The 27,948-nt window shown below is 38.5% G+C and overlaps 2 protein-coding genes across 3 annotated transcripts in view; one reads left to right on the top strand and one right to left on the bottom strand.

Annotated features, from left to right (window-relative positions):
- The window catches only part of LOC107666328 (syntaxin-1B), a 52,678-nt gene extending 40,758 nt beyond the window's left edge, over positions 1–11,920 (top strand). Inside the window, exons 4-10 of the mRNA XM_016457576.1 lie at positions 944–1,018; positions 2,738–2,811; positions 3,390–3,498; positions 4,072–4,145; positions 4,832–4,969; positions 7,589–7,699; positions 9,122–11,920. Coding sequence (XP_016313062.1) covers positions 944–1,018; positions 2,738–2,811; positions 3,390–3,498; positions 4,072–4,145; positions 4,832–4,969; positions 7,589–7,699; positions 9,122–9,202 — 662 coding nt within the window. The 3' untranslated portion in view covers positions 9,203–11,920. The remainder of the gene's footprint in view (positions 1–943; positions 1,019–2,737; positions 2,812–3,389; positions 3,499–4,071; positions 4,146–4,831; positions 4,970–7,588; positions 7,700–9,121) is intronic.
- A 4,641-nt stretch (positions 11,921–16,561) lies between these two features.
- The window catches only part of LOC107666327 (zinc finger protein 646-like), a 19,866-nt gene continuing 8,479 nt past the window's right edge, over positions 16,562–27,948 (bottom strand). Inside the window, exons 2-5 of one of the 2 annotated variants that reach the window (XM_016457575.1) lie at positions 22,062–24,791; positions 20,488–21,639; positions 20,321–20,413; positions 19,068–19,146 (exon numbers count right to left, since the gene is read on the bottom strand). In XM_016457575.1, coding sequence (XP_016313061.1) covers positions 20,335–20,413; positions 20,488–21,639; positions 22,062–24,577 — 3,747 coding nt within the window. In that variant the 5' untranslated portion in view covers positions 24,578–24,791 and the 3' untranslated portion in view covers positions 19,068–19,146; positions 20,321–20,334. Of the gene's footprint in view, positions 19,147–20,320; positions 20,414–20,487; positions 21,640–22,061; positions 24,792–27,948 lie in introns of both variants that reach the window. The other variant, XM_016457574.1, reaches the window with a different exon arrangement.

The raw sequence follows: 27,948 nt of genomic DNA, 5'->3' as shown, positions 1-27,948 counted from the left end.
CTTAAGTAAATTTTTCAAGTATCTGTACTTTACTAGAGTAGTTTTATTTTGAGTAACTTTTACTTTTACTTCACTACAAAAATAAGTCAATGTTAGCTGATGCTAACTGTCTAGCTAACGAGCTTGCTGGTGCTAAATTGAGGTAATTAAAAAAATATATAAAGTCCAAATATTTTTATTCAACCACCTTGATAGATTACATCTGGGGGAAAAGAAAGGATGTGATGTTCAGAACATGGTAACTACAGTAATTATCAAAGTGGGAAGTGATGTCCTCTGGGGGCATTTGGCCAGGAGTGTTTTTACACCACAGACAAGGTTTGAGAAGAAAAAAATCATTATGAAAATATAATCATATTTTCCTTATTATATTCATTATTTCCTTATTGGATATTTTTGGAAAATCCCAGGTATTTTGAGCAGTAGGATTATAAAAAAACATATGCTAATATAAAATTAAATGATAAAAGTAGTCTATATAAAACTGCAAAATAAACATTCATCTATCGGTACTTTTTACTTAAGTACATAAAAAATCAAGTACTTTTGTACTTTCACTCGAGTAAAATTGAAAACTGAGTACTTTTACTTTTACTGGAGTAATATTTTATTATACGGATCAGTACTTTTACTCAAGTACTTGATTTGTGTACTTCGTCCACCTCTGGTACACACATCCACCACTTTATCACAGACGCCTCGCTTTCCTCTTTAAAACAACAAGAACATTATATGGCCTGAGATCTGATCAGAGGTTAAAGTCCTGAAAGCTCAAATCTATGTATCATTCATTCTCTATCTATCTATCTATCTATCTATCTAGTCACATGACTTTGTACCCTATATCTAAATATAATGCATCCAGTGCTCATTAATATTGAAAACTCAAAATGATATATGTTTAAACACCTTCTCTTTTGTATGTCCTTGTGTTTTTCTGCAGAGACCAAGCAGGAGTTGGAGGACCTCACAGCTGACATTAAGAAGACAGCCAATAAAGTGCGCTCTAAATTAAAAGGTATAAAACCAGAAATTTTTGAAATTTACAGTATATAACCGTTTTGAACAAAAGTGGTCAAAGTAGTGGATGTTTACGATTATTTGGGCAGTCACACATAACATTTTCTAAAACATTAAGGACTAATTGCCTGCTCTATACAGTATATAAACAATGAAACAGATCTGAGATCAGTTTGAGATGGTGAATATTTTTACAGTCTTCTTCGACTCTTTGAATTTAGTGTGAGAAAATTAGAAAAGTTCAGGTCTATTTGCAAGTATGCATTAAGTTTAGTCTACTAAAGGTCCTAAAACCTTCATCATCAAGTAGTCAAGGCTAATTTAGACACAATCTTTGATTCTAAAAGGCAGCCACCTGAGGCCAAAGGAGTTCAGCAATAGAACATTCTTGACAAGTAGGGGTTTTGACTAAACTCTTTTGAAGTGCTTTCCTTTTGAAGTCTCTCAGGAAAAGGCAAAAAGTTGTACTCCACCCTAAGCACAAAATAACATTTTTCAGTAACTAGTACAATTTTTTTGATGTGTCCTTATAAAAAATATTTTTATTACACCAATTCCTAATACCTTCAGAAACAACAGATTTAGAGCCATAAATGCCATGTGACTAATCTCTTTGGAAACCGCAGGAAAATGGTATTATGACAACATTGACTGGCAGATGGCAACACAAACCCTTCATTTTCCTATTTTTATTTGTAATCAATAATAATAATAATAATATAATATTATATTTATATATAATAAATTATGTTTATTAAATATATAGGGTAAGGAGTTAGGGTTGTATATTTATTTATATTTTTATAATAAATTGATTTTATACACTTGTATAAAATTGTTATTATTTATGTATTATGTAATATTATGTTATATATAATATACATATAATATTTAATACTACATAAAATATATTTTATTTTATTTATTATTTATTTAGTTTATTTGTAATTTATATAACATTAAATATATTTATATATAATATACATATAATATTTTATGTTACATAAACAATAAATAATAAAATATAAAATATTAATTTATATATAATATATTCAGGTTAGGGTTATACATTTATTTTTATAATAAATTATTTCGTATACATTTTTATAAATGTATTATTTTATACATATTTATTATTATTTAATTGTATTTGTTATGTATGTAATATTAATCATTATATTTCTCTATAATATACATATAATATTTAACAAACAATCAATCAATATGAACTTTAGGATTTTTTTTTTTTTCCATTTTCTTCAAAAAGTATTTAAAAAAAAAACTTCTACATGCAAGTACCCAACAGTGACAGTCACTTCATCCACACTCTCGCTGATGTAGCCAGTGACACATGGTGTGCCGGGCTCCATTAGAATTGAATGGAGTGTGAATCCCATTGTCTCCTGAAGTGGACAGTGAGATCTATTGTTCTTCTGAGATTAAGGGGCTTGTTATTACCCTGGGACCACTCTGTCTGACACCTAGTGTGTACGCACTTTCACTGTAACAGCTCGGTCCGCCAATTACTTCAGTGTCATGGGCGGATTTGATCGTGTTGTAGTTGCTGTGCCACCTCAGTAACTGTTGTAGCCAGGTAACCGGGGTGAGACAGCTGGTATTTGAAATGTCAGTCTATAGGGTGCGTTGAGGAGGCTATGGGTTTAGCACATGTTACTAGAACAATTCATTATAATCAGTTTATTTCTGTATTCTGCAGCAATCGAACAAAGTATCGAGCAAGAGGAGGGGTTGAACAGATCATCTGCAGATTTGCGGATCCGCAAGACACAGGTATGAAAGTAATTAAAAACACCAGTGTAATAGTCCAAATGTAGCTACTTGTCAGCTCGTTATTTATGATTTTTTTAAATTCTTCTAACTTCTTCTTTTATTCTTCTAAATAAGTAATAATAAAAATAATTAAGTTAAATGTATTTTTAAAAGAAATTCAAAACGTGTTGTGTCTTTCATATGGGAATCGTGTATAATAGGAAGTGCTCAGGGAATATTTAAAAGCTTTTATTTTATTATGTAAACTAGTTTCTCTAAAATGGAAGCAATATTCAGCAAAATAGCAGTAAATCTGACCTTCAGGGTGTTCAGAGACAGGCATACTTCCTGTGACCTCTGCCCTCCCACTGAGCAGCTCTGTCAAACACCCTCCTCAGCGCCATCTGCTGTCCAGAAACAGAACAAGCGCGGTAATCGCTCAAACTGCAGCAAAAGCAAGGCCCGATTTCACCACGATCACACTTGGCCCACAATACATTATCGTGAGCCACCCACTGTCAGCGAGTGCATTCACGTCACAATGTGCCGTTACACTTCCACATCCCTGACGCCTCCACATGTCTACCTTCATCCCACAGCATTCCACGCTGTCACGCAAGTTTGTGGAGGTGATGACGGAGTACAACACCACGCAGTCCAAATACAGGGACCGCTGCAAGGACCGCATTCAGAGACAACTGGAAATTAGTGAGTTCTGCTAGCATGCACGAAGACACACATGCAACCCACGCACAAAAGCACAAGCTGAGAAACAGCCTCCACATTACTCGAACATGCATTTACTTTTTAAATACACAAGCTAAGTGTTGATATGCATTTTATAAGATATGCAAGATATGCATTTTACACTCTAAAAAATGCTGGGTTAAATATAACCCAGCGCTGGGTTAAAAAGGGACAAACCCAGCTATTGGGTTGTTTTGACCCAGCGGTTGGGTTGTTTTGACCCAGCGGTTGGGTTGTTTTGACCCAGCGGTTGGGTTGTTTTGACCCAGCTATTGGGTTGTTTTGACCCAGAGGTTGGGTTGTTTTGAATAAAACAACCCAAAACAACCCAAACCGCTGGGTCAAAACAACCCAACCGCTGGGTCAAAACAACCCAATAGCTGGGTTTGTCCCTTTTTAACCCAGCGCTGGGTTATATTTAACCCAGCATTTTTTAGAGTGTACATGCAAGCATGTTACCAGTTAAGCAAAGCTCATCAAAATGAGCCGGTGTGCCACATATTGATACCATGTTCTCGTAATATCTTTAATTAGCTGGCAGAACAACTACCAATGAGGAGCTGGAAGACATGTTGGAGAGCGGGAAGCTTGCCATCTTCACTGATGATGTAAGTTTAATAGTCGCCGATCATTTAGAAAGTCATTTTACTATGACTTTGGTTTGCATTGAAAAAAACATTTGTGTTTTCTACAGCCACTACGGCCTCATGGACTTCACTCGCTGTTAAAAATAAAGGTTCTTTATTGGTTCCATTTTAGAACCTTTATCATCCACGGAACCTTTCCATTCCACAAAAGGTTCTTTATAGTGTAAAAAGGTTCTTTAGATCATTAAAATGTTCTTCACACTAAGAAAAAAAATGGTTCTTTTAAGAACTGTTGACTGAAAGGTTCATTAGGAAACTAAAAGTGGTTCTTCAGTGGAATCACTGAATTACAACCCACACTATATTGTTTGATAAAAATAGTCTTTAAGCATTATTACACAGCTGAGTTGCTGCCTGCTCAAAATTCAGTGTAAAGACGCAATGCTACATCAAAGCCAGACTGAATTTTGCCTCACCTCAGCCCCTAGTATCATAGTATACAGTTGCAATTGCTGTGTAAATGCATTTGTGGCACACCTCTGAGCAACATTATACAGTCTGTGTAAAGACAGGTAAATGCCGCTTCTGTGCCACCTTTGCAGTGTAAATTTGCCATTTTAGGAATGAATTCTGTGCAAATGTATGTTTAATAATAGTAACTTGCTGTTGACCCCCTGCCATGTTTTCTTGTATTCTCCATGTAACAGATCAAAATGGACTCCCAGATGACCAAGCAGGCACTAAATGAGATTGAGACCCGACACACTGAGATCATTAAGTTGGAGAACAGCATCCGTGAGCTGCACGACATGTTTGTGGACATGGCCATGCTTGTGGAGAGTCAGGTACAACACAGAAAGTTATACCTTTCATCAAAGTAAAAATGACAGGGAGAAAGCAGGAAGAAAATAGTCAAACAAACCTTATCAATGTTATCGCTTCACAAAAGTCCCTTCCACAAGGCTGTTAGCGATGCATACAAACAGGGGCGCCTTAGGACGATTCTAAGGGCCCACGCACTTTTGGGGCCCCCAGAGATCTGTTTTATTAGTAGTAACAGTAGTAGTAGTAATGTAATAGAAATTATAAATGTATCTACCAAAGAGTTACAAATAAAACAAAATTACGGCTTATTTCTGCATTTCCAGCAAAATTATCTCCCCCCATTCACTGCATGGTTTCGTCCCGTCCTACGTAGCCTCGAGTCACGAGTGAGATCAGATGGTAAGCTGTCAAATTAGAGATGTCTTCGAGTTCGAGGAGGTAAACCGAGCCGGACGATCAGTCGCACTTTTAAACACATTTTAGTTTTGCTATATTAGAAAATCTACAAATTTACAATCTGATTACATAGAGCAGCAGCAGGAAGCTCGTGAGGTTGTCATGGCAACCAGATACTCACGAATTACGGCTGCGCTTCTATTTTGCTTCACTAAACTTAGCAATAAACACGTTGAAAATAATACACAATAAACATGTCGGTCAAAACGATCTCAAAGGAGGCTTTTATTAAGCAAATCAAGGAGTGAATTACTCATCCACTGTAAAGGTTTTTGGGTTAAGGTTCATAAAAATCTACAAATTCACACTCTGATTACATAGAGCAGCAGCAGGAAGCTCGTGAGGTTGTCATGGCAACCAGATACTCACGAATTACGGCTGCGCTTCTATTTTGCTTCACTAAACTTAGCAATAAACACGTTGAAAAACTTGACTGGTCTGCAGAAAGCTAAATCCTAATCCCAACTGAACACCTCTGGTGTGACTTTAAAGGCAGACCTTGAGCCAAAAACTCATCACCAAACACCAATGACTTGTACATACATATGGACAAATGTATTGGGACACCCCCTTCTTTAGAACAGAAAAAAGGCACTTCCAAAACTGTGGCATCAAAGATGGAAGCATAATTCATGTATTTAAAAATTGTATTTCCATCTTTTTTGCCACAGTTTTGGAAGTGCCTTTTTTCTGTTCTAAAGAAGGGGGTGTCCCAATACATTTGTCCATATGTATGTACAAGTCATTGGTGTTTGGCGATGAGTTTTCCCAATACTTTGGGCAATATAGTGTATGTTTGGTGCGGTAGGGGGCCCAACCTCATATTCTTTCATAGGGCCCAAAATTGCTAGCGGCGCCCCTGCATACAAATGACAGTCGATTTGAGATTTTTGCCCTTTTTATATTCACATTATCATGGCCAAACCTGGAAGAATTTACCTAAAGAAATAGTTCCAAAATAGAAATTCTGTCATTATTTACTGACCCATATGTCACTGTGTGCAGTGCTTTTAGTATTGTTTAGTAATTAATATTTTGAATTTTATATTTCAGTTTTCATTTAAATTTAAACTTTAGTCATTTATGCACTTTTCTCATTTTATTATAATTTTTCCCTTATCTTCCATTTTTATTTCTGTTTTAGTACTACAAATTAAACTTACATACAATTATTTCAAATGTTGCCAATTAAATTAGTTCAATTAGTTCAATTTTTTTAAGTTTCATCTAAATTTTTTTTCCTTTTAGTTACTGAAAACCTTTTCTTTTTTTTTTTTGTGGAAAATAAAAGTAGTATTTATTTTTTGTATTTTCTGTCATTTTTATTAGGGTTTTTTTATTCCTTAGCTTTAATTTTTCTTTCAGTTTTAGTACATCAAATTAAACTTATTTTAAAAAATTTCAATGAAACATTTTATTTTTTGTTCAATTTTCTAAAGTTTCTCATCTAATTTTTATATTTATTTTATTTCAATTACTGAAAACAAATTTTAATAGTTTGTTTTTTTTTTTGTTTTTTTTTTGTGGAACATAAAGGTACATTTAAAGGTACATTATTAGCTCATTACCGATGGAGTGCTGTAGTTTTAAAGCACCGTCAACCTCATAGCCGAATTTCTGTCTTAATACTTTTACTGCGGGCAACCGTAAACAAACGAAGATTAAGAGAACTAAGAAGCACACATTTCGAATTGTGAGAGGAAGTGATATCACCAAGTTTGTACATGGAAATGGTTTTGTTTTTACTTCATTTGCTGTAGGCAGTGAAGGAACGGACATTTCATTTGATCTCGTTTAGAAAGCTACACTGGGATCGAAAGGGTGGCATTGCGCAAATTGTTGAACTATGCAGTTTTGATAGTGATTTGCCCCTGCTTTTTGAATTAAATCATGAAAACCTATGGAAAGATTCTGAAAAAGACAAAAGAGACACAACACAGTCCCCGTGGATCAGTCGGGGTTAAGGGCACTTAAGCATCACCATTTGTGGGGTTTGAAATCAGGCTGCACAAAGAATATAAGGGATCTTAACTTGCAACACTGAAACGGGACATACAGTAGTGTGTCTAACAGGGAACTGTCTTCTGTGATTTGTGCATTGCATGCAGTGATCATAAACGTGTGTGTATGAGGATATTGTGGAGAAGACATTTGTTTGAAGTGTCTATTTTTGTCATTCACAGGGAGAGATGATTGACAGAATCGAGTATAATGTGGAACACTCTGTGGACTATGTAGAGAGAGCAGTTTCTGACACCAAGAAGGCTGTCAAATACCAGAGTCAGGCACGCAAGGTAAAACACCGTCAGCTGTTACACCTGATGTCTTTCAGTATTATGCCCTTTGTGTACAATGACTCATGCTCTCAGTCTAGAGAATGCATTACTAAACCATCCACAGAAAAACTATATTGCTCCTTTGGCACTCATTGGTTCTTCAGCAGATGCTGCCTGCTCCTAGATGTTTTACTGCAGTTTTGCCGGCTTACAGCCATTGCAGTTGTGGTCTAAAGACTGCAGACTCTTGGTGGTATGCCACCTACTTCTATGCTTTCTGATGAGTCAAACTGCAGAAATGGGGTGGTTACTTTTTTACCGGCCCAAAGTTATTTGCTAATAGTGAACTGCTGGTGACACTTAATAGGTAGATCATTTTATCTAGTGTTAATAACTAAATTTAACAAATGAAACCTTATTGTAAACTGTTGCCAGATTAGAATTGTTAATTACGGAAGCCTCTTTTCCAAAATAAAACAAGTAATTGTAACTTTTCTTGTACTTTTTTCATAGTTGAGTTTATATCTCACAATTTTGACTTGGTTTTTTTACAATTATGAGGAAAAAGTCAGAATTTGAGAGATATAATCTTTCTGGCAATTCCAAGTTTACATCTTGCAATTCTGATGTTTTTCTCAGAATTAATTCAGTGTTTATCTCTTGCAATTCAGTTTTTTTTTTCCCGCCACAGAATAAAAATTCAAAAAGTTTTATTTTACAAAAAATAGGCCCATAAAAACAAAACAAGCATTGCATGGTCCATTTACATGTCCGACAGATGGTCACCAGAAAAAAACGTGATTTTCTCTCTGCATGTCCAACCAAGCATTTACATTTAGTTTATTCTGTATGGCATAAGTCTCTTGGCCCAATATAATATTTGCAGCTTCCCTCCATGATCTCATCACATTCAGTAAATATGCACTGCTTTTTTTGGAGATTCCAGAGTTTAGTATGATGTTAGTACTGCACTCTAAAAAAATGCTGGGTTGTTTCAACCCAACTTTGGGTCAAATATGGACTAACCCAACTTTTGGGTTAAAACTGTAATGTAAAAATTTAACCCAACGGTTGGGTTAGTCCATATTTGACCCAAAGTTGGGTTGAAACAACCCAGCATTTTTTAGAGTGTGTTTTTAGCCTTTACAGTTATGCGATATCTAATCACCACCTTCTCAAATGTAGTCAATGTTTGAACACATTTAGTATTCAAAGGGGCAACGTCTCAGAGTGGTTCTTTTCATCAATTATTTAATGAACTTTTAATTCATTTAACGATTTACTTTGGTTTAATTGTTAATGGTTTCATTTAAAGTGTGGTTAAGATGAGGTGATGCTACTTAGATTAGCTGACTATCGCAACAGAGTTGCTATAGATGAGCTAAATAATGTTTACACATCTTTCTTTCTTTCCTTCTCGTCCTTTTTCGTCCTCTGCAGAAGAAGATCATGATCATCATCTGCTGTGTAATTTTGGGAGTGGTTTTGGCATCCAGTATCGGAGGAACCCTGGGCTTCTAAACGACATGAAGAGAGACAAACACTTGGAAAGCTGAGTGTTTTATCCACTTAAACACGAAATAAGGAAACTGTCATAAAACGGGGGTTGGGTAGGGTTAAAATCGAATATTCAAAAATCAAACAATCAAAAAAAGAAATAAATCAAGGAGATGTTACGTACTAGCTGATTTAAATATATACAAAAGTGGGTTCAAATAAACATCATATTTACAAACTGTACATGTAAATGTATTGAACATAAAGCAGCACATGGGTTAATACCTGTAAAGGAATAAAAATAAATTTTTGTTTTTATTTTATTTTTTTTGCGTTGCTTTTATTTTTGGGGGGGCCTCCAGGACAGTGCCAGCAACTGCTAAATTGTTTTATGTTCCGGCAGAACATGGTGTTTGGCAAACCATACTAGCATTACGAATACTAACCAACTGACTGCATAGATGTTATAGATAGTAGTACTAGTCCGATTGCAATGGCCTAACGTTCCAAGTGGTTGCTTGCATTCAGATGACATCTCTCATCGTTACATTATTAGCTCATTACCGATGGAGTGCTGTAGTTTTAAAGCACCGTCAACCTCATAGCCGAATTTCTGTCTTAATACTTTTACTGCGGGCAACCGTAAACAAACGAAGATTAAGAGAACTAAGAAGCACACATTTCGAATTGTGAGAGGAAGTGATATCACCAAGTTTGTACATGGAAATGGTTTTGTTTTTACTTCATTTGCTGTAGGCAGTGAAGGAACGGACATTTCATTTGATCTCGTTTAGAAAGCTACACTGGGATCGAAAGGGTGGCATTGCGCAAATTGTTGAACTATGCAGTTTTGATAGTGATTTGCCCCTGCTTTTTGAATTAAATCATGAAAACCTATGGAAAGATTCTGAAAAAGACAAAAGAGACTAAATATTTTTGTCTACGCCGAAGATTTCTTATAAGGAACATTTACGGAAATGTCAATACTTGAAGTAACGCCTAGCCTAAATATTATCTTTTGGAGGGTGGTTAGGTCTGCTGAAATTCATTTTCCTTATTTTACGTTAGTTTTGCACTTTTTTTATTTGCCTTGTTTCATAAATTGCATATATATTTTACATTATAATATAAAGAATGGGCTTGAACAGGACTGTTTAGGTTTTGAAGGATCGATTTGAGAGTTTGCTTGACGTTTCACCTTGGTGCTAGTTAATAAAGAGAGACTAATAAAATTAACTACGGGGAAGTGATAGACACTCTTAGATCCTTATTCTTAAATTCTAAATATCTGAAAAAATGGGAATAGGTGCGGTGCAGAGGTATCTTATGAAATATTTACCTGTAGATGCATTCTTCAGTTCAACTGAAGAAACTTGTACGGTTGGTCAGGACACTTATTATGCAGCGACTAAAAATTAAGACATTTACACAACTTTATATGAAATAACTCAAATTTAGCTCTGAACGCCAAGAGAGACAGCATCTTAAGATAACTCTAGCTTAGAATAAGAATTTGTCCAAAGATATTTTTTTTTTTTTCCGCAGAAACACAAATCAAACAGTTGTATCATGAATTCGTTGCATCCTTTTCTTTGCAGACAGAAAGTGCCAGCATGGTTCATTATGTACTTCTTGTTTTAAATTCAAGGGCTAAAATTCAAAACCAAACTTTAGCTCTGTTTTTTTTTTAATTTATTTTTTTTATACAGAATCCCCCTTGGCTTTATTCAGATTTGTCGCACTCTTAGAACGCCCTTACCTTCATGTTCATGACATTCATGACATGTACCAACTCTGAACGTGCACTCCTTTTCTCAATACGGACTTCATTTTCCATGTACTGCTTATCATAGAATATATAACAGGAGCCCCCCCACCCCGTCCCACCACCCCTTTACGTACCCAAAGCAAAGTAGTAGGGAACAAGAATGATTTTGGGGATAAATACTGTTCACTTTTTACAAAGCCTGAGGCAGAGGGCCGGGACTATTTTACTTTAATCATTCCAGTAACGTCCAGCATGTTTTCTTTGAAACTTCTGTGTATTTAGTGTCGAATCACTTACATGTATGGTAAAATGAGGTAAATATGTATGTCGGTGTTGTTTTTTAGTAGACGATATAGCTGGAAGGCCCTTATTTGTTAACGCATGCAACTTTCGCTTTGTTAGTTTGCATGGCTCTCGATCATGTGTGCACTTTACAATCAAAGAAAACAATGTCTTATACCGCCACATTTTTTGTACCTTTTTCTGTTTTGTTAATGTTTTTTTTTTTAATTTATGATTATTTATTATGACTCTCTAAGGGTTGGATGGGGGGGGGGTTGACTTAATTTAATAGTTCTGCTGCCTATTTCATCATGACCCTGACAATGCTGGAGTTTTACCGTGGTCCCCATGAATGTGTTCCCTGTGGATGTGCACATGAATACAAAAATCTGTTTGTCGTCGGGTATTTTGCTCCCAAACCATGTCCGTAGTGTAAAACGATGTATTCCCCCCCTCCTTGCCCTCTGGAAACACTCTGGGTACGAATCATTTTTGCGCATCTTGTTCATTTTCCCTTCCCCTGATGTTTTCCCGAACTTGATTGTTGTGCTTAACTGGTGATGATATGTGAATTCTTTCGTAAGACTATTCTTTATTGTGAGTCGTGTGCTGCGGTGTCGAATTGTGCAACTCAAAAGGCCATGTATGCGTGCCCTGTCCCTTCGGCATTTTTTCCTTTTTTACGTACACGTTGCTGTATATGTGAGCATGAGCATCTGTGTGTGTGTGGTTGTGCGTGTGTGTGTGCTCGTCTGCTGTTGGAGCCCTCGGTCGCACCGGCCTCGGGCACAAGGGGCTTCTCTGGTCTGCAGGTCTATGGTATGCAGCTCTAGTGCTCCAGTTCTGTGCCGACTTCATTCAAATGTTAAGAAAAGTAATAAGACTAAAAAGCCAAAGCATTATGTGAGTACAGAGCACAATGTTACAGTCAACTGTATTGTGTAGTCCACCCTGCCCTTAAATCTTGTGAACTATCTTGCGAATACATTTCCTATGTCTTCAATTCCACTGCTTTCAGTGACAAGGTTCTAAATATACAGGTTTATTTATTTATATTCATTCTGAACAATGTGTATAATGTATACTATACAAGCTTGTTCATTTTAAAGCACTTTCTCCAAAAACAGCTACCTACAAAACAAATATACCCCCAACGATGTTCAAATGTTGTGTGTATCTTATGTTGTTTTTTTCTTTTTCCCCTCAATGATGCTGTTTATGTTGCCATTTTCCCCTTGTTCAACTCACTTGCATTGCTTCCTCTGTGCTGTTCCAGCTGTCGTTTTACTTGTCGCCAAACATCTTCTCGCCCAACTAAGATTTAAGTTGAAAGTGCAATCAGGGCAGAAACCACAATGTGATGGGCACCATGGATGGGAAGGAAGAAATTAAATCGATTTCTGCAACTTTGACTGGAATTGCAAATTCTGTCTTTTATTTTCTGTGTGTGTATGTGTGTACTGTATTGTAAAAAAAGGAAAAAGATACAAACAAACAACATAACTGTCCCTCTCTCCCCCCTCTCTCTTGTAATACTGTTTGCTGATCTGTTTGGTTAGTGTGGCGTACCAGTATCCCTCTCCTCCCCTAAAACCTTTTGCTATCTTCCTCCCTTCTCTTACAATCTCTCTCTCTCTCTCTCTCTCTCTCTCTCTCCCTCTTTTCTCCATGGATCTTTAAGATGAGAACTCTATGCAGATGCGGTCTTTTATAAGTGTGTCAAAATTTTAAGTTAAAATGAAAAATGAAAAAAGAAAAACCCCAACAAACAGATATTATGAACTGAAACAAAAAATAAAGAAAAACGATTGTCCAGTGTACAACTGCTGTAGTTGTCTTCCCTACTTTTACTCCTTTCTCAAATCATGGGCAGGGGTGGGGGCATCAATAATTTGAAAAGGAAGCTCGTATATGCATCAAGCATGTATACTGACAGTGTTTTTCAAGCTAATTTTCACACTGCACTGCCTGGTGCATCGCCATTATGGATTTAGATGTTTTTGCCAACTTTCTAGGTGAAATATAAACAGTTGGAGTTTCAAGTACTGCCTGCTGGCATTCCATCCGACATAAAAACTAAATTAAATCAATAAAGAGATTTTGATCCTGGAAACTGCTCAGAATGGCCACTGTTGTAACAGCATCAGGTTTGACCCTCACCTTAATTTCGTCCCTTAATTATATACAAAATATATATATTGTAATTTGTGAATTGTGTAAATGTCTATTTATAACAACAAAAATGACAGAAGTTCCATCTGAATCAGTTCATGAAATAAGATGTCCTCCTGATAATTGTAACTCAAATGTCATTTAGCGAACTAATTCCAAGACGAATTGTGCTAAAGATGTTTTATTCACTGTAAAGCGTTGGACACGCTTTCAATTAACTATTAAGCCAGCCACATTCACCCCAGACCCCTTTGTGCAAAGTAGATAAAGTTATTTAGAAAGATAATGGGGTTTTGTTCAATTACGTTTTTATTGATTGCAGCAGAAGATGCCCTGTGAGCTGTGCAAGACCAACAAGTGCTTATCATTACTCTAAATTAATTAATTTAGTCATTGCAGTGAAAACTTGCCAAACTTGGCAGGTATGAAGGGCTGGTTTTCCAGTTGCTAAGCAACAGTCTGTAAATTTTCCTTTAAAAATAATTCAGCCTCTGCGCGCTGTTTGAGCTACAAGCTTTGTATGTTAATCTTTTACGCCTAGATTTGGACATATTACTCTCAATTCAGACCAAACATGAATTACACATGTAGTTTCTATAGGTGTAAAAACACCCTGAATAATGCATTCCATTTTCACTCCACACCCTTTGACACTTTTCAGGCAGGTATTTGGGACCAAAAACGTTTACTTAACAGCCTCAAAACAAGTATAAGTTGTCAATTAAATTGCATGCATTCAAAGACTATGGACTTTAATGCATTGTACCCGAATGGGTCTTATGTGGAAATGCCTCATTTAAACTTGAATTAAGATGCTGCAAATACTGCATTCTCTTGCTCTCAAGCAACTGAAGCATTGCTTTGAAATTAAATGAAACATGTCTAGGCTGCTAAATAGCTTAACTGGTTTCAGGGCATTTGCCAAACAGACAAGTATGCCTGAAGGTGAAAACTTACCTAAAGGATCTTTCACCATCTAGTGGACACTCCAAGACCTCCAATCAACCTTTTCACATACACACCCAGCACCTGAGAATCAGATAAATTCACATACATTGTATTTTTTCTACATTCTCAGTACTACCACAATTATGAAGTGTTGTCATCTTTCGTCTATAAGCTGTATACCTGCATAATAATATATTCTGATCTTTAACGTTAACTCATAAGGATAGTGTAACTTGTGTGTTATATTCCACGTATTCGGAAGCAATCTTGATAGATTTGTGTGGGGAAAAAATATTCACCCCAACCGATTATATTCACCTCAGCCGATCCGATGTCGTTTCGACGTCAATGACGTCAACGCGTAATTTCTGGACGCAAACGCGCGCTTGACGCGAGCTACTGTTTGACGGCAAAATTATCAGTAAATAACTGCTTCGTTTTAGTCGGTTCCTTACACAAATTATTTAGGATCCAATGCTTAAATCATATGGAGCACGTTTATGAAACGTGTACGGTGCTCTTTGGTGTCATTTTGGGAGTTTGACAGACGTCTCACAACAAACTGTCGTTATGGAAAGTAAGGAGTGAAGACTCCTCAAAATGTTTGAAACGACATGAGGGTGAGTAAATAACGACATAATTTTAATTATGGAGTGAACTATTGCGTCAGGATATTCTTACATTTTCAAATGGTAAATTAATATGACCAAGGTAGTTTATATAAACATGTTTTTAATCGTTACCTTTGCAATATACGAGTTATGTGATCTGCAGCTGCTCGATAACTGAGGTAAGTTTTAGAATGGCGCGCTTTTCTTGTAGCTGATGTCACGCGTGGCAATTCCCTGGTCTTTCGCTGCATTACTCATCATGATTCATGAATGCCCATATAAACACACCTGCTGATTGTTCCATTTAATGAGTTACTTACTAAATGTTCTGTTGTTACGTTTATCCTCCGTTTTGTTTTTTAATTAAAGTCTTTGTATTTCCTTTGATTTGATCTGCTCTGGTTCTGATTTTGGACTGGCTGATAGCTATAAATAGTGCCATACTCTTTTGTACTATTTATATTAAACAACTGCTGTGCACACGTTCAAGGACATGTAAGAGCCGTCTGCTCACAAGGATGTAGGTGCCAGTCCGTCGTAGGACATGTCCCAGTTACACTCCCCCCTCATGCCCACTTTCTTGTCTAAACTCCTCTATCTTAAAAATAGAGAAAAACGCCCAATAAAAAAAATTTAAAAACCTGCTAAATGTAAAGAAGGAAACCACGGACTAAAACAAACAAAAAAATGAGTCACTATTTAGAATTTAGTTTATTAGTAAAAAAAGTAAACGTATTACATAAATATTATAGTGCATAGAAAAATTATATAATTATGTATTTATCAAAAGTGGGAAGAAGGATACCTAGAATATATAAGAGATCATCTTAGTGATGAGTCTGAACAAGGAGGCAGGGTACTGTAAAACAGGAGCAAAATCATATTTTCATGTTTTAACTACAAGTAACAATAAGGAATTTGTTGTGTTCTTATTTGATTACTCAGTTAAGATCTTACTGACCACAGCCCAGCTTTCAGGTGCATTAAACATCCTAAAATCCATGAATGGGAACATTCATAATAAACAGACTTTAACAAGGACACCGTGATATTGGATCCAGATGGTGGATGGTGACTCTTTCAGAACACCAACCATGAGTGGCAAACTTTCACACATAAATTTGAAGTAAATGTTACATTAATTTTCCAGCTATTTATTTTTATTATTTTAGAGCATTGAGGTTATGATTTAAACATGTTCTATTAGGAAATTAATTATCAAAATAAACGTATAGTTACTCACACACACACACACACACACACACACATATATATATAAACAAGGAAGAAAAAAATATAAAAAATGTTATCGTTTATAATTGGAATCAGTCTTTGCCAAAGTAGCAACTGTCCACCTGGGAAGATTTTCCTTTTTTAATTGTCTACTTGTGTAAAATTTGCAAAATATATAATCTTCCCGTGCTTTGATCATAGCACATACAACTTCATTTTCACTTAAAATACATTAACTTAGCACCAGTGCTCCCTGGTAATGTGTTAAAAACAAGCTCAAAATAGTAAAATGCAATTAAATAAAAAAGAAAATAATAATTATAAATAAATACATGTGTTAACATGGTATAACTGAGGTGTTAAGATAAGATTGCCTTGCTGATTGTAATGATCACAAAATCATTCCTTAACGTGTTAACTTAAAGAGTGAAATAGGCACATCCAATCTTGACATGAGCGTGGGGGGAGACAGTCACGACATCACGTGAGATAATAACACAGTGATATGTTTACACTCATTGTACTGCAATCAAAACACACATTATTACAGTTCCTTGTTTATTGCACAAGGGACAGAAATATTCGTTTAAAAGCATAACAAATAATGGCAACGAAAGAGGAGATTACAGTCACTATAGCAAGTGTTCTTTAGGAGTCCTGTCATTCCTGACTCCGCGTCCGATAGCCTCTGGAGAATGGAGGGGTTGAAACAAGAAATCCTAAAACTGGGAGCTCTAAAATTAGCGTTTTCAGTTACAAGTGTTAATATAAATAAAATGCATACTACAGTGATCTTTTATAAAAGTTTTCCTGTAAATAATACAGTCAGAGATACAATACAATACAAGGTAAAACCAAATGCCATTACAAGCCTATCAATATACATTTTTCCCCCTTTCGCTTTTCTCCCATTTTTTTTTTCATAGCACAACCTATCATTTCTATACACTAGCAAGTTAATTGCAGTTTTAAAATATGGGTTCTGAGCAACATCATAAAATGAAAGGGGGTACGAATGAATGATGCCACTAAGAAATTAACCCAATAAGCGCAATGCTGTCATCTGCTGAATAATAAGTTTTGAAGCTCATCTTCGTGCTGCAAGGACCACACAAGTTAGAAAAGTTAGAACATCAACAGAAAGGGGGAGGAATACAAAAAAAAACTTTGACAGTCCTACACAACGCATAAATGTGTTGCCTCCAATAACTGAAGACGTTTCAAATACGCTCTATACACTGTTAAACATAGTTACTTCTACTTGTTAAACATACAAGTTGCTTGACACTTCTAGGAATTCATCGGACAGTCAACGTGTTTTCTTTGTATTGTCTAGGATTAAAAATTGAGAATGCATTCAAGACTCTCAATCAAAGGGGTAGCTGGGCATGGGATGAAATGTATGATTTTCAAATGCTTTTTTCTTGTAGCGGTTACCCTGAACCTGGGGATACGTGTCCATTTTGAACCTAAAGTCACTATAATGTAACCTGCCCATTGTGACATCACAAAAACAATACTGATCTAACAGTACCAAGGTGGGAAATGTGCTGTTTAATACACAATATATATGGAAATGTCTCAACCGAAAGCAATTCGTTTTCAAGAATTACAACAAGACACCAGCTTGTTTGCACTTCTTCGAAAGGCTGGTATCAGAAATGAAGGCAGTGGCCTTCAATGTCCCCACCCCCAAAGGGAACTATGAAAATGCAAGTAAGGTCACCTGTGGTGTTTAGGATGAGAGAAAGGGTGGGGAAAATATCACTATGACCTAAAACTAACAGGCATTACGTGATGTAACAAGTCCATTGTTTAATCCAATGTTTCAGGGTACATGCAGGGACAGTTCTCTTAACCTAAACAACAACCCGTTCAACAAAAGCCTCACAGCCACACCTCAAGCACTAGAGAGGAGTGAGAATAAAAGGAATGGGGGTTTTGGCACCTCCAAAAGCCTTGGCATGAATCTCTGGAAAAAAAAAATACCGCATGTTCTGCTTCCCCAGTTCCCATCACTATAAAAAGGGCCCAGACGGCATACCCAAGAAGTTGGTGCCCATGTTCAGACTAGAAGAAGGTGCCGAGCTGTTCCAGTGGACCTTCTGATGGTGTCTTAAGTTGGATTTGCTGGAGAAGCACTTATCACACTGCTGACACGAGAAAGGCTTCTCCTTTGTGTGGATGCGGCGGTGGCAGATGAGCTGGGTGGAGACACGGAAAGCCTTGCCGCAGTCCGGGCACTGGTAACGTTTGGGTTCTGTGTGGATGCGTCTGTGGTTTTTGAGTGCCATCAGGTTGGAGAATTCCTTCTGACAGGAGTTGCAGAAATAAGTGCCCATCTTGTGGCTGTTCTTGTGATTCAGAAGTGAGCTGGCATGACGGTAACCACGGCCGCACTGATCACAAACATGCGACTTACACCCCACCTCATTGCGACTCTGCTGTTGCTGCTGTTGTTGATTCCCAGATGAGCTGCTGCCACTGGGGCCGTGGTGTGATGGGTTATGCTTTGGGAGCCCCTTAGGATCCAGTCCCTGGGCCTGCATCAGCGTAAGGTCAAGCCCAGAGCCCCAACCTACATCAGAGCCACTGGACGAAACCCCAGGCTGTTGCGATGTTTTTGGGGCACGGCCATGTTGCATTTCCAAGTGGAGCCGGAAGCTAGCCTGGTTAGGGAAGCTCCGCTGGCACAGAGTGCAGGCAAACTCCCGCTCTTTTTGGTGCACACGGCGGTGATTTTGTAATTGGGAGGAGACGCGGAAAGCCTTGCCACATTCTGGACAGCGGTGCCGTCGAGTTTCAGAATGGATGCGACGATGGTTCTTGAGTGCAAGCAGGTTGGAATAGGTCTTGAGGCACACAGCGCAATGGTAGATGCCAACAGTGTGGGTGTTTTTGTGATTAAGGAGTGAGCTGGCATGCCGGTAAGAACGGCCACACTGGTCACATCTGTGAAGACAGAGACAGAGGAGAGAAAAAGTAAATCTCACCTGCTCATTGTCCTTTTAACCCCTCAATAGTTAGCAACCTAGATTAGTCTGAAAGTAACCTGACAACATGTAGCTGACTTCAATGATAACTGCATTGACGGATACACAAATACAGGTATATGATCTTGAATCCAGCTGCCAAAACTCAAAAAACTGGCCCAGCTTGGAGAGGACAACTTGAATAACATTGCCTATTAAGGCAGTGAATAAACTGAATATGAATAAGTCAGAGTATCAACCAATTGTGTTTGGTTAAAATGAAGGCAGATATATAATAATCTATATAATTTATGGTGGTAATATATTAATTGTACATGTACAATTTTGTAACAGCCTACAGGACAGACCTAGTCCTCAGAACCGAATGAGAAAAAAAATCTACTGTTTGTTTTTAAACTCATTGTATTTACACTAAAAAAATTCAACAGGTAAAAATGTTTCCATGTATAGAATTAGATCAAAATTATCACATAATTGTACAGTAAATAAGGTTTTGGGATTTGACCTAAATTCTAGTCGGAATAAAACATGGAAAACAAGTGTGGTGAACTTGTTTTCCAAGCACTAAGCACATGTAGTAAAGGAGTATGTTTTGTTTTTTCTTTCAGAGTATGTGAATTTATGAATGTTCATCATATATGTAATTTGTAAGTATGGAAGTTGTGTGTTAGTGTTAGTATATATTGGCACATTTCTAAAACTGTTTTCTGCTTGATATTTATATTGTCTTGACAGCAAATGGAGCAGAGTTTTATGCTTCACCTTAAAAGCAACAAAGCTATATTTATATTATTTAGTAAACATGCATTTAATAAATGGATCAAAGTCCCATGGTTTGCTAAATGCTGTTGGGCCCAGATCAGTATTTATTACTGGAAGCACAACAGCTGATTTAAGATGATCAGTTTGAGTACTTATGGCAACTGAATGTTCAAATGGTAACAACAGTAAACACCATAGTACACCATACATTCTAGAATACTATCAATCAGATCAATTAATAAGGAGTGAATCAATGATTTGGTACAATACACACACATGTACCTAGTAAGTATATCAAAATGTACCCATTATATCAAGACATCCTAATAATCTAGTGCATATTGCTAACTGAAAGCAAAGGGGGGTAACTTATCTGGTCTCCACTAATCATACTGTCCAAACTTCAGAAAAATCCGAATTCCGGCACGCGTATGGTCCCAAGGAAGCCGGATTGGAGATCATATACCTGTAATAGACATGTAGAAACCTGTGATCTTTACTAGTTCACTTCAAAATCACGAACAACAGACGTAAACTCACGTGAACCGGTATTCCTCTCCCTCTCTTGTGCTTGAAGTGGCCTTCCTCACGCCCTCCTTGCCTACCTGGTTGTCCCCGCAGCGGTGTCTGGCCAGCCCAGAACGACCCTGGAAGCTCTTCCCGCAGGTGGGGCAGCCGAAACGGGTGTGGCCCTCCTCATGGACTCTCTGGTGGTTCCGAAGGAAGCGGGCCAGCCGGAAAGCCTTGCCACAGGTTGAGCAGATATGCCGCTTCTTCTGCGTGTGGATTCGCATGTGATTGCGCAGGGCCATATAGTTGGTGTACGGCTTGTCACAATATGAGCAGCTGAAGTTGCCAATTTTATGTGTATTTTTGTGGTTCAGCATACTGCTAGCATGCTTGTAAGAGCAGCCACAAAGGTCACAGGAAAATGGGCGTTCTTCACGCTCTGGAGACCCCAGGTCACCTGTCTCCATGCTCATATTAGAGCTGTTGAGGGAGGCAGAGGAAGAAGGAAGCTGGGCACTGCAGTTATGCGAGGCCAGATCTGTGGTTGTATTAAAGACTTGAGAGCACCCATCGCATTCATATTCAGTTGGAGGAGGGGCCGTCTGCATGCTGGGACCAGGAAGGGGACCAGGAAGATCTTTGCAGAGCTGGTTGCTGGTATGTGTTTCAAGCTGCCTCTGGTTCCTGAAGCCCCTACCACAGTCAGAGCAGGTATATTTCTTAAGAGCGAAATGCATTCTGAGGTGGTTCTTCATTGCCAGTCGATTTGGATAAGTGGAGTTGCACACGTTGCAGTGGTATTCACCAATCTTATGTAGGTTCTTATGATTGGCCAGACTGCCAGCATGACGGTAAGTACGTCCACACTGATCACAAGCAAAGGGGCGGCGACCGCTGCCGTCATCAACTTGCTGGGCCCTAGCCCCTGCATATGGTTTCTTGAAACCTTGAGGCTGACCATAATTGGTGTTCACAGGAGGATTCTGAATTTTGGGGTCACCCATCCTCATAGCTTGGAGCTGCGATGGGCCCCCCTCATAGCGGGAACCATTAGGATGAGACATGCTTTGAACTCGTTGGTCTCGATCTCCAGTCTTTGCTCTGTGCTCTTCGTGTAGCCGTAGATGATTTATCAACTGCTTCTGAATCTTGAAGGCTTTCCCACACTCCTCACACTTGTGCCTGTGAAGAGACAAAACACACAAAAACCAACAGATAAGAAAGCAGTGTTAAATTGCTCTTCTAAAAAAGGAAGAATCAGAAAAAGGGAAGGTCCCCTTACAAATACAAGGATGACTACACAATGCTCAAATGGGGTACAGACGTTATGAAATTCAGACTCAACTGCGTGTGTGTGTGTGTGTGTGTGTGTGTGTGTGTGTGTGTCAGTATGAGTTATGTTTGTTGCCCTCGTCTTCTCTAATGGGAAAAACATCACCAGTGCACACTGCCTTGACACTCAAAATTTAATTAAAATCTATTTATTCAGTGATGACCTGGGTAATCACATGAGTGGGGAACTCATGATAATACATAAGCATTCAAAGTATGCAAAGAGAACTAAACAGTTAGAGTATAATAGGGCACATGCAATGCTGGCTAACCTCTTTAAGTCAAAATGAGTCCTCTGGTGGTTCTTGAGAGCCAGTAGGTTGAAGTAGCGTTTTTGGCAGACAAGGCAGCGGAAGACCCCAGTCTTGTGAGATTTCTTATGGTTGAGCAGGGAGCAGGGGTGTCTGTAACTCCTTCCACACTGGTCGCACCTGTGGGGCCGATCATCAGAGTCTGGCATCTGCCGAGGGTCTACAGGGCCCACGCTGCCACTGGTACCTGCACCACCCGTCATCCCTTTAGCTCCGTTCATACCCTTGTTCAATGCCCCCGCTCTCGCCTTGCCTGGACACAGGTGAGTGATCAACTGATGGCGATCTGCAAAGAACATGCCACAGTCAACGCAAATGTGGTTCCTTCCATCCATTTTGCCATTAGAATTAGAGCTAGTGCCACCCAAGCCCTGTGTAGATCCATCTGGCCGGGTATGTCCATGAACTAGCTCGTGGTTAAGCAAGTCCTGCTTTCTGCTGAAGCTCTGGCCACATGTGCTACAGATCAAAAGACTGGTTGTACTATCCTCTTGTCGCCTCCTCCACTCTTGCTCGCCTATTGGAGAGAGGGCAGAGGAGGGTCCTGCCCCTTGGTTAACCCCATGGCTTCGTAAGTGGCTGCGAAGTGCCCTCAGGCTGGCATAATGGTTTCCACAGACTGTGCACTGATAAACCTCTCCATCGTCATCATCGTCTTTGTTATCCATTCTCTTACTGTTGCCCTGGGAGTTGTCTTGAACACCTCCAAACTGCATTTGGTCATGACTACGTCTCTGGCGAGTACTTTCTTTGAGGTTGGCACTGCCTGCTGGCAGGGAGGCACCACCAGGACTATGGAAGGTCATGTTACCCATGAAGCCATTGGTCATACCGCCTTGGTTGACACTGTTTGCTTGACGATGGTTTTGTGGAAGTGGTGAGTGACCAGAACTGCTTTGGGCAAGAGAGCCGTCGAATCGGTCATGGAATTCCAGTGAATCCAGGCCACTGTTTTGGGAACCGTCTGGGACAAAGTGTGCTGCATCACCAAGATTACCGGGCAGTGAAATTGGTGTTGTTGCACCACTTTCCTGATCCTGAGAATGTCCAAAGCCTTGTTGAGAGTCTAGCCCTGTCAGTGGCTCAGAGGAAAGCCAATCTCCCTCTGTACCCATCGATTGTGAATTTGGCCGGGTTTTGTGACTACGGAGGTGGCTATGAAGTGCTGCCAAGTGTGAATACTGTTTACAGCAAACAGTGCACTGATAATGACCAGTTTGATGGGAGCGTTTATGATTAACTAGACTCCCAGCATGTCGATAGCTTTTCCCGCACTCTTGGCACTTAAATCTGCGTTCAGCATCTTCAATAGCTGCGTTCTGCGCCTGAGACCTTGTCTCACCATTGGATGATGATATTGATGGTTGAGAGTTTGAAGCCAGTCCATCAGAATTTAAAATAGCAGGGCCATCTTGAGCATGTGTTGTGGTGTGAGGGTCATGGGTAAGATAATGAATTTTGAGACTCTCTAAATCAGGATGTCCCGCTCCACAATATGCACAGGTATATATGGGATTATTAACAGGAGGGCCTAGCATTGGATCATAACGCTTGTCGGGTAATGGAGGCAGTGGAAGAGAGTCACCTAGAGCAGGTGTATAAGGATTCACCACTGGGGAGCGAACAGAACTAAGATTATGAGGCACTATCCCTGGGAAACTACGTGTTAACCCCAACGAAGATGATGCAGCATTATGTAACAAAAGGTGCTCTTGAAAGTCATTCTTATTAGGCAAAGCAATTTGACAAAGATGGCAAAAGCTGGGTGCCGTGTCATCATTCTGGGGGCCAAGGGGGCGAGGGTCAGATGGTGCTTCATGCACAAGGACCCCCATGGACATTCCAGGGGGCTTAAATTTTGAATGAGTGCGTTCGTGAGCATTAAGAGCTGCAAGATTACTGAACTGTTTGTAACAGACATTGCACTTATACGTCCCTTCTTGATGAGACTTCTTATGATTTACCAAGCTGCCATGATGACGATATGCCCTGTCACATTGGTCACATTTGAATGGTCTGTCCCAGACATCTTCAGATCCTGGAGATTTTTGTTTGTCATGGTCATGACCAGGCATCATTCCACTATTGTTTATGTGACTTCTGAAAGCTGCATCAGACAGACCTTGTGCTAGATTATAATCCCGGTCTTCATCAACATTGTCATCGTTCTCCTCTTCAGCTTGGGCACTTGGAGACAGGGTGTGGATGCGGAGGTGGTTTTTTAGCGCCACTGCATTGGGCAATGTTCTGGTACAGACCGGGCACTGGAAGGAGCCCATCTCATGAGTTTTTTTGTGAGAAGCCAAGCTACTGGCATGCTTAAAAATGCGTCCACACTGCTCACATTCAAATCTGCCATTCTCTTCTTGATGATAGTGTGCTTTCATGTGCTCCAGGAGGCTAGGTGTACTTGGGCAAATGATGTCGCATTCTTTGCAAGGGATACCCTTGGCACGATTCATATCATGCATAGCCATGATGAGAAAATTGAAATGGAAGGGGGAAATGTCCACATAAAATGATCCTCGAACAAAGAAGAAAAGGGGGCAATGTGTGATGTTCAGCTCTCTGCTTCTGTAGTATCAGCCATTTTACCTGGGTGACAGATATTCTCTCCAATCAGCTTTTCAATTCCACTCGATCACAGCAGTTCAGAGAGGGTCTGGACAGTTGTGGGGCATCAGAGGAAAGCTGGGAAAATACAAAAAGAAGCAAAATGAATTTAACTTAATGTATCTATATTCACCATTTTAATATATGTACTTATGAAAAAATACACTCAAGTGACAGTAACAATTTTTTAATCTAAATGCTAGTTTAAAACATCGTCACACTAAATGTGTAACAAACAAAACAGGTTCTTAAAGCTGTACATTAACCTCCTGGAGTCGAGGGCACCCCTTGCAGATTTGAATGATAACAGCGAAAAGAACTTAAAATGCTCCTTCATACGTGATCGTACATATAAGAGTAATACAGCATTTAAATCTGTAAAGGGTCTACTTTTATTTGTGTACACTCACAATATCAACAAAACATTGTGCTTTTGCAAAATAAAGAAAATAAACAGGGTGTGCTTTTAGCCGTCTCATTCTCCGCGCATATCTATTTGAAACGCGTCACTAAAATTAACAAACTCAGCGAATACTTGACACACACACATGAGATATATCTATAGAAAGCTTGACATGTCTGAGCTAAACTCTGCAGGACACTGGCCCTCCAGGACCAAGTTTGGGCACCCCTGACCTAAGCGAACTTGCGGACGCGTCGAGTATAAATCAGCCTTGAGTGTGTGTGCGTTAGATACAGTTAAGACATCGCGGTAGTTTTAGAACTCTTCTAATTTTTTTTTATCTTACATACGTATCGTGGCCTCTGTATCGTGATACGTATTGTATCGTGACTTTGCTGGTGATACACAGCCCTAGTATCCCCGACTAAGGATTTTCATAGTCGAATCGGAATTTTCAAATCTTGCCGTTATTCGACTGATAGTCGAATCTAACATTAAACGTCAGCGAAACCCTAAGAATTCACAACATTTTTTACAATAGGGCTCTCATTATAACGTTATGTATATAACAGCAGTAGTTATTAATGTTCTGCATTTCTGTTCTGAGCTGCACGCACTGAAGATGACCAGTAGAATGAAGCAGCAGGTTTTTAATAACGTTAATATTACGACTTACAGGCTATCTGCACAAAATGCACGAACGTGTCTGTGCGGCTCTGAATTAACTCCTTTTGTGGATGCGTTCTTCACGCAACAACGTGCAGAAACACGCCAACTAAACTCTAAAAATGCACAGCATTTTATTATAATAGTGTTCTCATTAGAATTATGATGTACAGTGGGTACGGAAAGTATTCAGACCCCCTTAAATTTTTCCCTGCTCGCACTGCGCGCTGAAGAGATAATCACCGTAGTACTACAATGAAGCACTTTACTGCAGCGCAACTCAACCAAATGCATCTTATATGAGATAAATAATATATACACAATATATATAAACCAGCTGAAATGTTTTGAAATCACTTGTACCCTACCTGATCGAAAAAATCCAGTCTTTCACTCTGCCTGTGTCAATTTGAGTCTTGTTAAAAGTTTTAAATCCCTGCCGCCAAGATGCTCCTCTGTCGGTCACGGATTATGGAAAGTGAAACTTAAATCTATAGGGGTGGTTGGATTTATTCACGCACATTAAAATATTTATTTGAAGCTTCTTTCTTTTCAGATTCTTATTTACAGCATTATTTTAATAGGCTGTATATTAACTTATTGGGAGAAAACTGGTAGATCTATGTGAAATCAGACATTTGAGCACCCCCATATAGCCAAAATGGCATGATCATAACACCCCGCGAATATTCTACTGTGAAAATTGGTAGTCGAATCAGGCTCCTCCTATCGAAGCATCGAATCTTCCGACTATTAGGGGTCACCCCTACATCTTTCATGGGTATGTTATGTCATTTCAAAACAATATTTCAAATAATCACATTCAGACTACTAATTATAACTGTAATTAAATCTATTCATGATGATCAGGTAAGTCTAGTACCAAGGAGTTTATTACTGTAATTATTGACATAACATATATCAAATGAAACATAATGAAACATACTATGAAAAATAATGCTTTAAGGCTTTGTAAATTCCATTTAGCCTAAAGTTAAAAAATTTACAAAGATACTGTAATTTCCCTGTTTCTTATATTTGCAAGTACATTTTGTCCTACAAGTTGCAATACAGATTATGTAAAGTGTTTATGATGTGATCATCACTCATGCATAGCACAGTCTGCTGTATGTGGAATGAATCTAGTCTCACAGCATCTGTGATCGGAGTTAAGATCGCATACCCTTAGGGTATATAACCTGACCAGTGGTCTCTGACTCAAGACCATCTGGATGCTTTAGCTCATCAACGCTGTCAAGATCCATACTGCAAAATGCCAGATGGGTCCAGATTTACAGAATAAAATGAATGCAATAATATACAAATATACTATTTCCACTATGTTTGCTCATTTGAAGGTTGGTACAAGCAGTACGTGAAATAATATAAAGATCATGGTGTAGTGGTGGAATCAGATGGTAATATCATGGTACTTAATGATTTATGACACATCTGATATATACTTGGACCTTTAACAACTGAATTATCATTGCACAGGCCAAAGATATATGCCATTACCATGGTAAAACATCACAAAAACATGGTAATGTATGTTTTTTTGTTGTGAAATACATTTATCGTGTTTAAAGGGGTCATATGATGCGATTTCAATTTTTCCTTTCTCTTTGGAGTGTTACAAGCTCTTGGTGCATGAAGATCTGTAAAGTTGCAAAGACTAAAGTCTCAAATCCAAAGAGATATTCTTTATAAAATTTGAGTCACGCCATTTGTGTTTTCCAGTCGGGCTACCAAAATGTATCACCACTCTGCCCGACGGGTTATCTTAAATGCAGATCTCCCGCAGGTCCTTAAAAACTTCTAAAGTGAGTAGTATCAAACTTAAAGGCCATAAAAAGTTTTAAATACGTTAAATGTTATAAGAAATGTCTTAACACTGATGTCTTTATTTGAATGTATCTGAAGGGAACTGACTGTCCTCAGAAATGTGTCGTTGGCATTTTTATTTCATTTTACCTATAATTCCTCATAAAGCAGCGTTTATGAGCACTGAGCTGCTTTGTGTACAACCGTTACCGGGGAAACCGCAATATTTCAGCGCTCCTAAAGCTCCACCTCGTGGCAGAGAATGAATTTGCATTTCCAACAAGCCTTTCTTGCTGTTTATGGTCAGATCAATGCAAATATCAACTCATGTTTTTACGCAGC

The sequence above is a fragment of the Sinocyclocheilus anshuiensis genome, unplaced genomic scaffold, assembly GCF_001515605.1.
Source record: "Sinocyclocheilus anshuiensis isolate Anshui unplaced genomic scaffold, SAMN03320099.WGS_v1.1 scaffold868, whole genome shotgun sequence".
Classification (NCBI taxonomy): Eukaryota; Metazoa; Chordata; class Actinopteri; order Cypriniformes; family Cyprinidae; genus Sinocyclocheilus; species Sinocyclocheilus anshuiensis.
Note: the sequence above shows the minus strand (reverse complement) of the source record. Positions and strands in the feature narration are given on the sequence as shown.